This window comes from Rosa chinensis, chromosome 5, assembly GCF_002994745.2.
Source record: "Rosa chinensis cultivar Old Blush chromosome 5, RchiOBHm-V2, whole genome shotgun sequence".
Taxonomy (NCBI): domain Eukaryota; kingdom Viridiplantae; phylum Streptophyta; class Magnoliopsida; order Rosales; family Rosaceae; genus Rosa; species Rosa chinensis.
In genome coordinates this window covers 81163923-81178592 of record NC_037092.1, presented here as the reverse complement: position 1 = coordinate 81178592, position 14670 = coordinate 81163923, and the positions used below count along the sequence as shown (strand labels likewise).

Here is a 14670-nt window from a genome sequence, read left to right as displayed (position 1 = left end):
AACCAAACCAACCCAGCTCATAAATGGTTTGGTTCGATATTGAACTGGCTTTTAATTTTTAAAGTTAATAAATGGTTTGGTTCGATATTGAAAAACAAATCAATCCCCAACTGCTTTGATTGATAAGCCTTCCCTCATCCTCCAAATCGTTGGCATAGGACCAAGAAAACCTGTAGTATTTGGTCGCCGCGTCAACAGCCGTCCCACCATGTAGTGATGGGGATCTTGCAGCGCCGCCTCCCCAGCAAAACCAAGGTCGACGTGTGCGTCGTCAGAGAGGGCAAAGGCAGCAGCAAGGCTGGCAATGGGATCCGACATGGTAGAAGGAAAAGGTATTTTCGAAGAGGAGCGACAAAAAAAACTCTAGCTAAGTGAGAGCGGCTAGGTCATATGTTGGGACTTATTATATGCTAATATCAGTACGTATCTGAGGAAAGATAATAGTTTTTTTTAACTCTTAGCCCACGCCACCTTTACATATGCCAGTGAGAACCGAACCTATGACCTCTACAATATTGAAATTATAGCTTACCAACATGTCACAGCTCACCATCTAAGAAAAGATAATAGTAAAAATATTAAAAATATATAAAACTGATAAATCACACCGTTATCCATATATTATATTTGCACATTGTTATTATAATTGTCAGTCCATTCTCGTAAATGAGGGAAACATTACAAAATGACTCATCGAGAAACCTCGGCTTCAACAAAAATGAGCCGTGAAAGAAAATTTTAATTTAAAAGAAAAGCTTTAAAGCAATCTAACATAATACAACCCTAGAGTGAAGCTCAAAGTAACCAAGTAACCTGGCGCTACTAGGGAGTCTCCGAAGACAGTCAAAAACCATCCCTAATGTTATAAGAATCTAAAAATATTAGTCCTCCATCCACCTGAATCCAAATACGAACCCAAAAATGTGTGGACTGACCAGCCAACCTAAAGGAGCAGGCCCATTTGAAATTGCCTTGGGCACACCTGGATCCGAAATTGCTTAGGACACCAGGCCACTGGGCACCCAAGCACAGCCACGCCATAGCATCACATCGTCCTCCTTGCCTGAGCTAGAGCGGCACCAACAGGCTTCGCAAATTAACCGCCAACGGCCGCGACATTCTATGGCCTAATCGGCAGCCCAACGCCGCCATGAATGCGAACTGCTAACTATATTTGCAATAGGACTCCTAGTAAATCAGTGGATAACAGAACACCTTTTGAATTGTGGTTTGGCAGAAAACCTAGTTTAAATCACTTTCTTAATGGGGATGTAAGATTTACATCTTACAATGAATACCACAACCAACCCCAACCAAATCGGTGCCAACCAACCCTTTCGACAGCCTCGCTGCACCAACCCATCTCCGATTTGATTCAATAGAGCCGAATCTCATCTATCATAGCATACATCCCCAAATAGGGAAGAGAACACGATCCACCACATCGTATACCAGGAAACCAACGCCAGGCCATATCGAATCAGCCAGCCTCGACAACGAAGAAGCCCCTCCAAGTGGTAGAGAAAGACCACCAAAGGGAGGATGCCCAGGCTGATCGATCACCGCAGTTGCCTACCTTGAACGAAAGAGTCTCTGATAGTATAACCACCCACGACAAGATGTGGTGTTAGGGTTTAGAGAGAGAGAGAGAGCTCTCGACATTTTTGATTCCTTTTAATAGAAACATATTTAACATGCTATTATTTGCTTTAAATAGATAAAAATATTTTATCTAAACCCAAAAGATATATACCAGAAATATTTTCTATATAAATGAAAAAAGAAAAAGATAGAAGATGTATAATTGCTTTAGGTTTCTTAACTCTAGATAAGGATAATGGGTTATTTAATCTCTTGCTTTTGCATTAGTTTTCTCTACAATTAGACTTCTTCTCTCAGGCACTCAAGGAGCATATTTGTGATCACTCTTCTAGTTGAATAGGAAAGCCAAATTTGCTGCAATATTCTTCATCACCAGGTATTAGAACCATTTAAATTCTTGATTCTTTTATCTTGAGATATAAGCAATACTCATAATTGATTTTGATCGAATTTATTTTCTACAGATTAGACTGAGCTTCAGTAGCATCAGATCGACATGCATGGTCTTCCATGATTGCACTACTAGAAATTTCCCCATTAGCACCTCTTCAATGGCCACCACACATCTCTCAGTGGCAATAGTGAATAGTATCACACTGATCTGAAAAATTAGTGGGTTTTTTTTTTCCTTTTACTGATATCAGTGTGTATTATGAATAGTATATACAACATATCACTTGTTTAATCTCAATGACACTGTTAACGGTGTCAACAAGGATTGAATAGTTTTGTTTTGTGATTTTGGGAGCAATCAATCAAAATATCAGTGTGAATTTGTGTCATCACACTGATGATCAGTGCCCAGGGTTTCTAGTAAGGGTTGGGCCAATAGAGACTGTATTGGTGCCAAACCAGCAAAGACGATCGAATAGATGAGAAGTGGGCTCGGTAAAAAGATAAATAAAAAGTAGTAATGAAAAAGAGAATGAAAATAAAAAATATATATTATAATGATGAAAGCTGGCAGCACGTTCCTTATCCTCCTCTTTTTTTTTTTTTTTTTAATAAGTAGCTGAATTCAATAACACAATGTGAATCAAGGTTTAGACATGCGGCCCATGTATAGCCGCCTAGACACAAATTTTCTTTCAAATCTTTTGGGCAACCTTACTGAAATGGCCAGGTGGGGGAGGGCGAACAAGGGAGGCAGAATCCATTTTGGCATGAGCTACTCCCACATAGTGGTTTAGGCTCATTTGCACGCACTTCTAGATTCAAGAACCTGTCATGAACGTTGTCCCGTTTCTAGACACCATTTCACATAGGCTATACTTACTAACACTATGCCACAAAAGCAATCAAACGACAGAGGAGATCTGTCGTCTGATTAAAAAAAATTATGTTGTCTAGTACGGTGCCGTCTCTTAGGGGTATCAAACGACAGATTTCCTCTGTTGTCTGATTTTTCAGACGACAGAAGGTTTTCAAGTCATTTGTTGTCTGATTAAACCCAAGACATGTGTTCGATGAGTTCAGCCGACAGTTATCTGTTGTTTGTAATGACTTACAATAACAGTTTTCTGTCGTTTGTTTTGTATTATAATAACAGTTAACTGTTATTTAAACTATCAACACAAGGCAATTATTTGTTGTTGTACATTCATTTAAGATACAATTATATGTTGTTGTTTTGTTTTGAGTCAACAAAAGTTTATATATTTTTGTCTTTGTTTTTATTTTAAGGCCACAATTTTCTGTTGTTTGAGTGGGAAAATAACTAACAGTTAACTGTTAGTTAAACTACTAACACAAGACAATTATTTGTTGTTGTACATTCATTTAAGATACAATTATATGTCGTTGTTTTTGTTTTGAGTTAACGAAAGTTTATATATTTTTGTGTTTTTTTTTATTGTAAGGTCACAATTTTCAATTGTTTGAGTGGGAAAATAACAATAGATTTTTCCCGAATTCTGTTGTTCTTAAGTAGCTCCAACAACATATTTTGGCTTTGATATAGTGGTTGCATGGTATTTCAGATGTCACATATGCATTCCTATTAAGATGTAATCTGGAAACTACACAAATGACATATATTATTCAATTTGTCATTACAGCCAATAAATACATCCATAATTATTTCATACATAAACCTAATAAGCATCAGCTCAATAAACTTATAAGGCAAAAAACTACTATCTAGAGCAACTATACTAATCTAGAGTGACTAGCTACTATTTAGCCAATTATGTAACAGCTATGATTCTTCAAGCGGATAATCCTTCAGAGATATCAGCTAATTGAGGCATCAAAGTTTGAAGAGAAGACAGCCATTGTTTCACATAATTCCTGCAATATGCAGACAACATAAACACAGACAATGATATATTTCAAGAGCGAAACTTAGTGCAAAACCACATATCACATTGCAGCTACCTCATGCTCAGAACAAGGATTGATACTTATTTACATTATAACTATAGACATTCAATTCACAAAGCTAACTGTGTGCATAAAAACTGAAGCTAGAAAAGATAATTTGCTAAGGATATTAGATTCAAGAAAAGAAACAAAATATCACAAACTGCAAAAGCACAACCCAGCTACCAAAAGCAAAGCAAAGCTTGCAAGTTGGAAATAATCTCTAATAGTTGTCTGTACAAAAATATTTCACAACAATTCTCAATCAGACCACTTCTGCTAGAAATAATGTATGATCCTCTCAATAAAAGTGCAAATATACTTGAGCAATTAAAAGATGGAACTGCTATGAACTCCTTAATATGATACTACATCCCATTTGGAGAAAACTCTGCTTTGTAAGTCATAGACATATATATGAGGTGCCAAAAGTAATTCTAGAGATTAATTAAAGGTGTAAAGGTCTTTTGTAGAACCACCTCGAGTGATTTTGCAACAAGCAGTTCAGTTTTTAATCAAGGGTTTGCTTAACAATGTCATAAGTACTAAGTAACCTAAGTACCTAGCATCCTCTTGGTTGACTAAAATGGATAAAAGTACTTTTAGAGTTACTTAAGCACTTTTACTTCTTGGATAAGAAGCTAATGGTTAATTCATCATATTTCAAAATATTAATTGAAGCCACATACCAATATATAGAGATTACCTGTATAAGATGCCAAGTGCAATGCCAGGCAGATCTTGAAAAGACCGGAGCCATACCTTCCACAAACCTGCATTTCGTGAACTTAAAAGACTAAGAAGGCTGGCCAGGCGGCCATTGTATTCTTCAGTTTTGACCCATACAGAAGACCAATGTATCCTGAAAACTGGAGTTCTATGTATAATTCTAGAAGACTATAAAGAAGCAAATTTATGTCTGCTTAGATATGCAGAGATAGTGTTTATCCACATCCTAACAGTCAATTTCCACTTTTAGGATGTGATTAAACCAACCAAATTTCTCATGGTGTCAAAGGAGGAGATCCTAAATTTTAATCCTCAATAATAGATGGATCACCCTAATACAATATGAACTTTTAGAAAGAAAGTTGTGGTCGCGGTACTACAGTCGGCTCCCGAGGAGACTAGGAGCGAAGCACATTGACAGAAGATTTGGTAGCACTGACAGTCGGCTCCTGAGGATTCTGGGACTGGAGTGTGGTCACCGGTAAGAGAAGGAGAGGGGTTGCTCTGGAGAGACTTGGATAATCTTAGAGATTGTTGTTGATGAATTGTGTGTTGTGTTGTTTCATTTTAGCCTCTATATATAGGCTACCATGTCAAAGTGGTTGGCCTTAAACAAATCAAGATAATGGAGCACTAAATGGAGGTGGAGGTGGAGGTGGAGCACTAAATGGAGATGAAAATGATGAGTTTTGGAGTGATTTTGAGTCACTTTCTGCTCCTTTATTCCTTCAATTATATCTCCACCAAGAATTCAGAATGGGCCTTCGACTTCTTCATATCAAATGATCCACCATGAGTGTAGATCATTATGACAAAATTTCAGAGCTTACTTCCATGTGGTTGGGCCGGAAACACTGCTGGACTCCTTACAGATCTGGTTATCCAGTTTTGTGTTTTAGAAAATTGGACTGATTGTTTGAAGGTTTTCCACTCCAAACTAGCTCTTGTACTATTCATAAGAAATGATTCTTGGGATGTCTAAAATGAATCTGGAAAGTTTTAACTCATTTGGATTTCGTTTGGTTAGTCTGCAGCCCTCCTTCCTTGTTTAGCTTGGTTTCTCCTAGTCGAAGTAGGAAAATGTGCTAAAGTTGACTTTTCATTTCCATGCTTCCATCATTTCCTTTTCTTGCAGCTCGCATAATCTTCCATAATTCTGCAGGTAGGTTTTAGTTAGCCTCTAAATAATATATCTCGAACTTGTTGACAATATATAGCTTGAGCCACTAATATTGGCTTAATTTCTCCAAGACACGCCTTGTCATGCCAAAAATGCTCATTTTGGGTTTAAACAATTATACTGTTTGCTGAATTGTATAATAGATGGTCTTTTCAACTTAAAAACAACAACGACAATAATAATAACCCTAATAGGGTGCGGCTATTACTACCCTACTAATACTGTGTTCACCATCCTAATTTTTTATATATTGAAAGACAAAAATGCCCTAATGTGAATTTACAATAAAGGATAATATCTTATTAAAAATTACAATTTATTTTTCTTATTAAACCCTTACAGAACATGTACTTAAACTTCATTCTTAATCTCTTCATTCATTGTTAAATCCTAACACTTTAATTCTTAGCAATCATCATCTTCAATCGTTCTCATGTTGTGTGTTAACAACTTTTATGCCTCAAAATATATCATATTACCGCTAACGGAGTTTGAAAACACCTACTTGGAGCCTAAAAATGAGGTAATCTCATTTTTGTTTCCATTTTTCTTCGTTTATGATCGTAGAACTAAAAGTTATAGGTTTTTGTTTTGTTCGGTAGAGTATTACCGAAATATTGAATAGTCTTCAGTGCACCTCTATCAGACAATTTTATGATTTTCAGGTATGTATATACGCCAAACCTTTACCGGTGAGACGGATTGACTGAAACTTTAGGAGACTGATTGATTGGGAGAGACAAGGAGGAAACCAAAAAGAACTGAGAGAGACACAGAGGAAGCCAAATATAAAAAGAGATAAACCCTACATTGAAAAAATGTATTTTTGAGTATTGCAAATGGATAACAAAGTGAATTTGAAACTAAAAAGATATATGTAAAGTGAGAAGAAAATGTAGAGTAAATAAAATAAGGTTAATAGAGTGACAATAGCATGACTCTAATAATAATAATAATTCAGGTGTAGTTAATCCATCTGGTCAAACTGTGTGTTTAGCCCTCCGTCTATTTCATCACCGTGTGTGTTTCTCTGAAATTCCCTGCTTCTACTACCAGAGGTCTGAGAACCAATCATGTCGTCGTCTTCTTCTATCTCATCCTCGTTTCGGTTATTCACTACCAAAATCCCCCACTCTTCTTCTCTAAACCCCAAAACCCTCTCCGCCTTCCCAAAACACCCGAACTTCTCTTCCTTCCGTCGACCCATTTCTTTCGAAAGAATCCCCACCATATCCTCATCCCGATCCCCATCTGCCTTAGCACCATCAGCTTCAATGCCCCTGCAACCCATCGAAGAACTCCCCCCGAAGCTTCGAGAAATTGTCAAGCTCTTCCAGTCCGTACCGGTTCCAAAAGCCAAGTACGAGGAGCTCCTGTACTACGGCAAGAAGCTCAAACCCCTCGAAGATAAGTACAAGACAAAAGAGAACAAGGTCGAAGGTTGTGTCTCGCAGGTTTGGGTGCGAGCCTACCTCGATTCCGACAAGAACGTGTTCTTTGAGGCCGATTCCGACGCGCTTATATCGAAAGGTCTCGCTGCTCTGCTCGTTAAAGGGCTCTCGGGTGAACCCGTGGAGGAAATTTTGAGGGTCCGACCCGATTTCGCGCTCCATCTTGGGCTTCAGCAGAGCTTGTCACCTGGTAGGAATAATGGGTTTTTGAATATGTTGAACTTGATGCAGAAAAAGGCTGAGGATTTGGTTAGTGGCTCGGATTCTGTGGATTTGGGATTGAATTCTCAAGTGGGTGGTATTGAGGGTTCTAGTGTTGGATTGAGCTCTAATGAAAATGCTGAGCAATTGAGTAGCACTAGTGAAAAGATTTCGATTTTGGGTTCGAGAATCAATGGTGGCATTGAGAGTGTGAATGTTGAATCGAGGTCAGAAGGAAATGTGAAGGAATTGGAGGTGGTAGGGAGTGTTTCGAATGAAGAGGAGTCGAATTCGGGTGATTTGGGAGGTCGAGGGAAGAGAATTAAGGAAGCATTGGAGAGAGAGCTTAGTCCTGTGGAATTGGAAGTAGAGGATATCTCTTACCAGCACGTCGGGCATGCCGGAGTTAGAGGAAGTGGTGATGGGGAGACGCATTTCAATGTGAGAGTTGTGACTAAGGCGTTTGAAGGGAAGAGTATGATCAAGAGGCATAGGCTCATCTACGGCTTGTTGCAAGAGGAGTTGCAGAGTGGACTACATGCATTGTCTATCGAGGCGAAGACGCCAGCTGAAGTGAGTACAAAGTGAAGCTGCTCTGGCTCCGTAAAAGAGGTTCGGTTCGTATTTTTGGATTAGCTCTCACATATTGTTTTAGTGATCGTTTTATGTGGTTATTTCTCTGAATTTTCAGAAGTAATGTACACATAGTGGTCTAAAAGTTTAGATTGAGAAGTTACTTTGTCTCGAAACTTTATATCAAATATCGGTGGATCCTTGTGCTGTCTAGTTATTTATATTTTTTGTGGTTGAGGTTTTTTATTACGTTGATTAACATAAGATGCCGGATATACTTTAGGACTGATATGAATACTAGGGTAGGTTCAGATATGATTTAGCACTCAAATGGTAATTGCTAATTTTTTGGTGAGATGTGCTCTTTGTCAACTAGCTATCTGCTTCAACCAAGCTCATGGTCATGTTAAACAGGAGTGGAGTTTCCTATTTTGAGGCAGTTTAGAATTTCTTATGGTATTGCCTTCTGCTGCAAATTCTAGTACTGTTTGATCTCCGTTTCTTCTTTTCTTATTCAAAGTATAGAGGTGGGCTAGTTGTCTTGTGCAGGCTGTTTCAGTCAGTGAATGTAGGGACTTCCTGTGTGAGTTTTATGCTTGCAGTTAGACAAGGTGGATAGGAGAGGATTCTGATAGTGGGAGATATACATTGTGGTATCTACTTTTCATGATAGTGGGAGATTTACAGTATGTTCATAACAGTGGTTGGGCATAAGAAGACAGAAGTATAAAAAAGAAAAAGAAAAAAGTAAATGTATTGTGTTGAACCAGCTGTCCATTACAAGAACACGTGACTGCGACCTTTCTGTTGTTTCTTTAGATTAAAGATTAGCTCTTTAAATTTTTATGGATATTTGAATTGTTGATTAATCTAACCAGTGATGGTATGTTCAGTGCTTACTGATTAGGATTTAGGAGGACACTTCAGAGTAGGACTATTTAAGAATGTACCCTCTATGTACAACGCTGGAGTTGGATTCCCAGCTATTATTTTGGTTCCTTCTCTGGCTGTAGTTTCTCTAAAGTTTTTGGATCAATTAATGCTTTTTATGTGAATTCTTTTGGTGAATAAACAAGTACACCGTAGTTGAATATTGTGCAACTATTAAGAATGGAGAGAGTTTATGCGGAGATCAGCGCAGGATCCTAGTTGATTCTCCAAACAATATTCTTGCTACTCTCTTGTTTTTCTCAAGTAGAATTCTAGTTCTTCCTCCCTCAAAAAGAGTTCCAATTTGTCAGGGGAAACACTGAGGACTCCCTTTTTTTTTTTTACCTTGCGCAGAGGATCTTATCATGTTTCCTCTGTTTGTGACTTCTTTCATTATGTACACTATTGCATTGGCAAATGATGATTTTTCTCCTATGTGTTTTTCAATACAATCAATAATATCACAAAACAAACTTCATTTGTTGTAGGATAGAATGTTCATGTATCATATTATACACTCACTGTTATACACCAAGAATTCCATTTAGATCTCAATGCAGACAGAAGAAAAAAGAAAGATGGTACAAGTTTTGCTTCTCATCATCATCTTTTAGTTCTGCAACTTCGGGCAACTAAAACACCAGTCGGTGGACCTGTCATCTGTAATTGGCATCTGCTATGCAACCAGTAGGAAAAGTGGATCAGTCCCAGACTGGCTCTCACTCTAAATGTTCCTCTTATATTATAGTCGACTCTGTTGTTCTGCACCTGGGTTCGAAGCGCCACAGCATGATTCTCAGGCAAGTAAACCAAGCTGGATACCAAGTGAACTGCTTCCAACCTTCCTTCTCGAGGTCTTTGAGTGAAAGGGTCAAGAGACTGAGTTGCTATGAGCCTATCAGAAAAGTACAGTTCCATCTGCAGATACTCAAATCTTACATCTATTTTCCGATTTGGGTTGGAGAAATTTGCCAATAAAGCGAAGTCACCATTGAAATACTCTGGTGAGTCAAAGTAGATAGTGTTGAGCTTTGCATTAGGAATGTCAAACAATGGAATTCTAGGTCTAACAACAAGGAACATGATCAAAGTTGCAATTCCAAAGAAGATAAGAATAAGGCTGAATATGAGACATACTATTGCACAACACCATATAAGTGGATTGGTTCGTCGAGCCTGAGGTGGCCGGAGCATAGGTTGTTTTTCTGATTTTCTGGATTCATGATTTGCTGCTGCATCGGGCACCAGGCCTTGATTCTGGGCATACTTTGGTATGATAATTTGATTTAGAGAGTGTGGCTTAGTTTGCTTTTGGGCTTGTAGTAGTGGTGAAGGTGGTATTGGAGATGCAGGTGGAGGAGGAAGGGGATTAGTTTGCTTTTGGGCTTGTAGTAGTGGTGAAGGAGGTATTGGAGATGCAGGTGGAGGAGGAAGGGGTAGCATCTCTGCCAAAATAGCCAGAAGAACAGCTGAAACAAATAATGAAGGAAGAAGAGGAAGGTGGTTGTTTCTTTAAATAAACTAGGAATTTGGTTAAAGCAAGTAAAAGGAAAAGAAGCTTTTGATAGAGGGGATAGTGGAGCCAGTTTGTTTGTATTGAAATTTGCAAAAGGTGTGTTACTTCAGATATTTGTGTTTGAATGGTTTTGCTTTTGAAATTGCAACACTGTTTGAGAGAGTTCTAAATAGATGTGGCCCTATTCTGCAAAGTGCTTAAGTTCCTTAATGGCTTCTTGCTACTTTTGATTGGAGTGATTGGTTAGACTTGATCAAAGTAGTGAATGGTGGATGATATAGTAATCTATAAAATCAATGGTTTTGGAGCATATGCTGTATAATCTTTACCATGTAGCTGCTTTATCTTCTGAGAACTTGTGTGGTTTAATGTTTAGCCCTTAAGGAATTATCTGGCGGAAAGTGAGAGCCCTTACTATAAAGATGGTGCAGAAAATATTGGACAAAAGTTTCTAAAGTAATCAAAGGCACATGTTTTGAAGTAACCCTAGCTCAAAATGATTACAGGTTTATTTGTCATTTCCTTCTTAAAGTGTTTATTATGTGGTGTGAGTGGGATGCATAATTTTCATACTTAAGAAATTTATCATCACGGGTCATAATTTTCATCTTAATCAAGTTTTGAAACTACTGTTGCATCAAAATGTCCGGGTCTATACCGCATCTGATTTTGCGGGTCGGGTTGAGTGACCCAAAGAAGCACTAGTAGGGTTGCACCTTGACAATATGAGTAATGGCCCAAATCATGTTCAATAACCCAATCCAAGCAAAGCCTAAACCCTAGGATTTTGAGTAGGAGGATTTATTTGCTCGGTTCAATCTTATGATTCGAAAATGATAGATTCTTATACACACAGAAATGATCCAGCTCCAAGCTTATTAAATGGCATCTCCCCCAGATACACCATGTTAAATGGTTATAAAAAATAATATGGGAAATTCTTCAAAGAAAATTAGAGTCTCTGATGTCCTTACCACTGAATCATTAGCTTTGAGAGCTGGTCTACATGCCATCTTACTTCATGGTTATCTTAAAGTCTAAGTGGAAGGAGGACTTGAAGATCCTCATTGACGTTATCAACAAAAACATTTCTATGCCTTGGAGAGTTGCAGGATCAAAGTCCTGGTTCAAGACATCTTAAGATTGGCAACCCAATTTCAGTCGATTAGCTTCAAACACATTTGGAGAGAAGCAAACTATAGCACATGCCATTGCAAACATCGGTCACTCTAAAAATATTTATGGATAGAATCATTCACTACCTTTGTTAGCTTCACATGCCAATTATTTGGATGTAAAAGGAATAGGTTTTTTTTTTCTTTTCTTTTCTTTCTTTCTTTATAACAAAGAGGATCAAAGGGTTTCACTCATACCCCCATGGTGACTCGAATCCATGACTTCGTACATAGGTACTGGGTATTAAGGAAACTTGTTATAATTTTCTTTCTTCATTCGAAAAAAAAATTATACACACACAAATTATATGAATAAAATTATTCAAAAAATAATAATGATATGAATTTGTTTTTTTTTTTTTTTGAGATAAGAGATAATTATATTAATATATGTCAGAAACAACGTTTTACATCAATTTCCACGGCTTGAATCATGTATCTAGACCAAGCACAACAAAAGACCTAATTAACACCGCTAATTAATTCCACAAAGCTCGTTTATTCAAAACGGGGCTACAAGTAAGAAACACAACCTAATATTTAGAAACTAGAATTCAATCTTGTAGGATACAAAAAAGTAAACACTAAATTAGGCAAAGGCTCAAGCCCAAAGAGACCCAAACCCTAACCTAATTCAATGTAGCAAGTCCAGAAGGCCCTAGCCCACTGAAAAAACCCTAGCACCCTAGCTAACCAATCGCTACCATTGTCAGTATGACCTTAGGCATCTTCCGATCCATTGCTGGCAACTATTGTCGCTGTCACAATCCCCCAGGACCAGTCATTGATCGAGCAAATCATCAACCAATGAGGAAGAAAAGTCATCCCAACTAGTGCCACCTGGAATCCATGGGTGACCAATGAGTCCCAATGAAGATTAAATTCAATAATTGATGGTTGCCCTGTGCAACCATGGAAGAATAAAACTAAATGAGTCTTGGTTCTCCACCCCAATCTTCCAACAAATGACAAGCTATAACTCGGCCCTCAGCCGCATCGGCACTGTGATACACCACACCTCAGAATAATTGAGAGTCGCATCTCCTTTGACAAGATAGACGCAAAGAAGAAGTAGCAAGACTAGAAGCCACAAAGGAGCTACTGCTAACAGGTAGGCAAAACCATTTGCAAGGGCGATGACTAGCATTACCTCCTTGATCTGGGCATCCATATGAAGACAACACTAGTAGAGGTTTTTGAGAGAGAGAGAGAGAATCAAATTTATAATATACGACTAGAATCCGTTTAGGGAAATTATAGGGACCTCAATGAGACTTCACATTTGTGGCCTTATATTTTAGGTGATTTGCTTACATATACAAATTTTCTTTTCAATTCTATATAATATATCATGCTGCATCATACTATTGCAATACCAACTGACACTTAATACACAATTATTTTCCAATCCGTTTAATACATAATATTGATATGCATTTAAAAAAAAAAAAAAAATTAGAATCCAATGACCAGGAGTTGCCACTCATTCACACCTGGACGACTCTTTCTTCTTCTTTTTTTGGTCGTGATTGAAACATTTATATGAGACTATTGACTAGGTGGAATTAATGTTTGGCAGTTGTGGGAATGGAGGGTAAGATGCGTCTAGGACTCTAGGTGTTTTCTTAGTCTGACTTTCTAGCTAGCTGGCCCATGTAGGTAGGACATTTGTCCATATCAATTACCAGACTATTGGATGCACAATCGTTTGAAAACAAAAAAAGTAACGTTGTATCGAGACTTGGTTGATCTAATAGTATTTTTCTTTAAGATTAAGTTTCCCCAACATTTAACTCAAAACAAGAATTAATGATTAAATGTACATATATTTTAATATGGACCGTAACATACATACGTCAAATCATACATATATGATTGTACGTATGTCCTAGAAAAGACTTTGGAATTCTTAATAATAGAAATCAGAGCTAACTTTTTGACTTATTCATACGACGGTGCCATATTTCTACAATTACTAAACAGATGCATTTGCTAGGATTGTAGAAGATACTATAATAGTGGAATGTGGTTGGAAAAACAATCTGCAGAAAAAGGAATTTGCATACATATTAGGTAATCATGCGTGTTCATACAGAAAAAGGGAAAATAGGGTTTCACTTTGTGGGATTTGCATGCTTTCTATACTAGTTGACGAGTTGTTGTGGGTTATTATTAGAAGACTTGGACAGTTCGACTTCAACATGATCTTAAAGATATGTATACAGTTATCATTATGAATTGGAGAATGGATCTGTAGGAGTTCACATTATTAGTAGTTTAGTACTGCAAGAAACTTTGGCATCAAACTGATTTCTACCAATAATATTGCTAACATATGAATGCAGTTACTTCCTAGCAAATCTCAGCAAATGAAGTCTGGATTAATTAGTATTCAAGTAGCATGCATGCATCTCATTTCAAATTTTCAATCAACTCTTACCTTAATTAGTTTATAGCGCCAGGGAACCATGCATTCCCCCCGGGCTGGGCTCTCGCTACCAATCAAGTACTGTGTCTCTCTCTCAATAATAGGCATTCACTATTGGAGGGCATAAAAAATGGTAAGAAACTATTCATTGGTTGTCATAATAAAATGTTTATGGAAGAAGAGAATGAGGGCGACTCCAAACCCATGATGTCATATCCAAAATGACAACCCACACTCAAATTGGTCATCTCCAACTCCAACCTAGAAAAAAATGAGTAAAAAAGGATTCCATCGTCAAAACACGAGCTAAAATGACTACACATTAAAGGACGAAGACCAAAATGACTACACATAGACTTGCGGTAGAAGACAAAAAAAAGGACATAAGTCAAGGCAAACATGTGGAGCCCACATGTCTGTAGCATTTGGAGGTAATGCAATCTAAGGGTCCAGATTCATTCAAATTTGTAATAGATGGCCCATAATCATTCATTTTTAAAACAAAAGAATGAATATAAAATTAA

At 37.6% G+C, this 14670-nt stretch overlaps 2 protein-coding genes across 2 annotated transcripts; one reads left to right on the top strand and one right to left on the bottom strand.

The window, feature by feature from the left end:
- Positions 1–6835: 6835 nt before the first annotated feature.
- LOC112165205 (sufE-like protein 1, chloroplastic/mitochondrial) lies at positions 6836–9305 on the top strand. Its single transcript, XM_024301654.2, has one exon. It carries the CDS (start codon positions 6946–6948, stop codon positions 8110–8112), a length of 1167 nt encoding a protein of 388 aa, XP_024157422.1. The 5' UTR covers positions 6836–6945; the 3' UTR covers positions 8113–9305.
- Positions 9306–9488: 183 nt separating this feature from the next.
- Positions 9489–10533, bottom strand: LOC112165206 (uncharacterized protein At1g08160). The gene has a single exon (XM_024301656.2). It carries the CDS (start codon positions 10468–10470, stop codon positions 9631–9633), a length of 840 nt encoding a protein of 279 aa, XP_024157424.1. The 5' UTR covers positions 10471–10533; the 3' UTR covers positions 9489–9630.
- Between the last annotated feature and the right edge of the window lie 4137 nt (positions 10534–14670).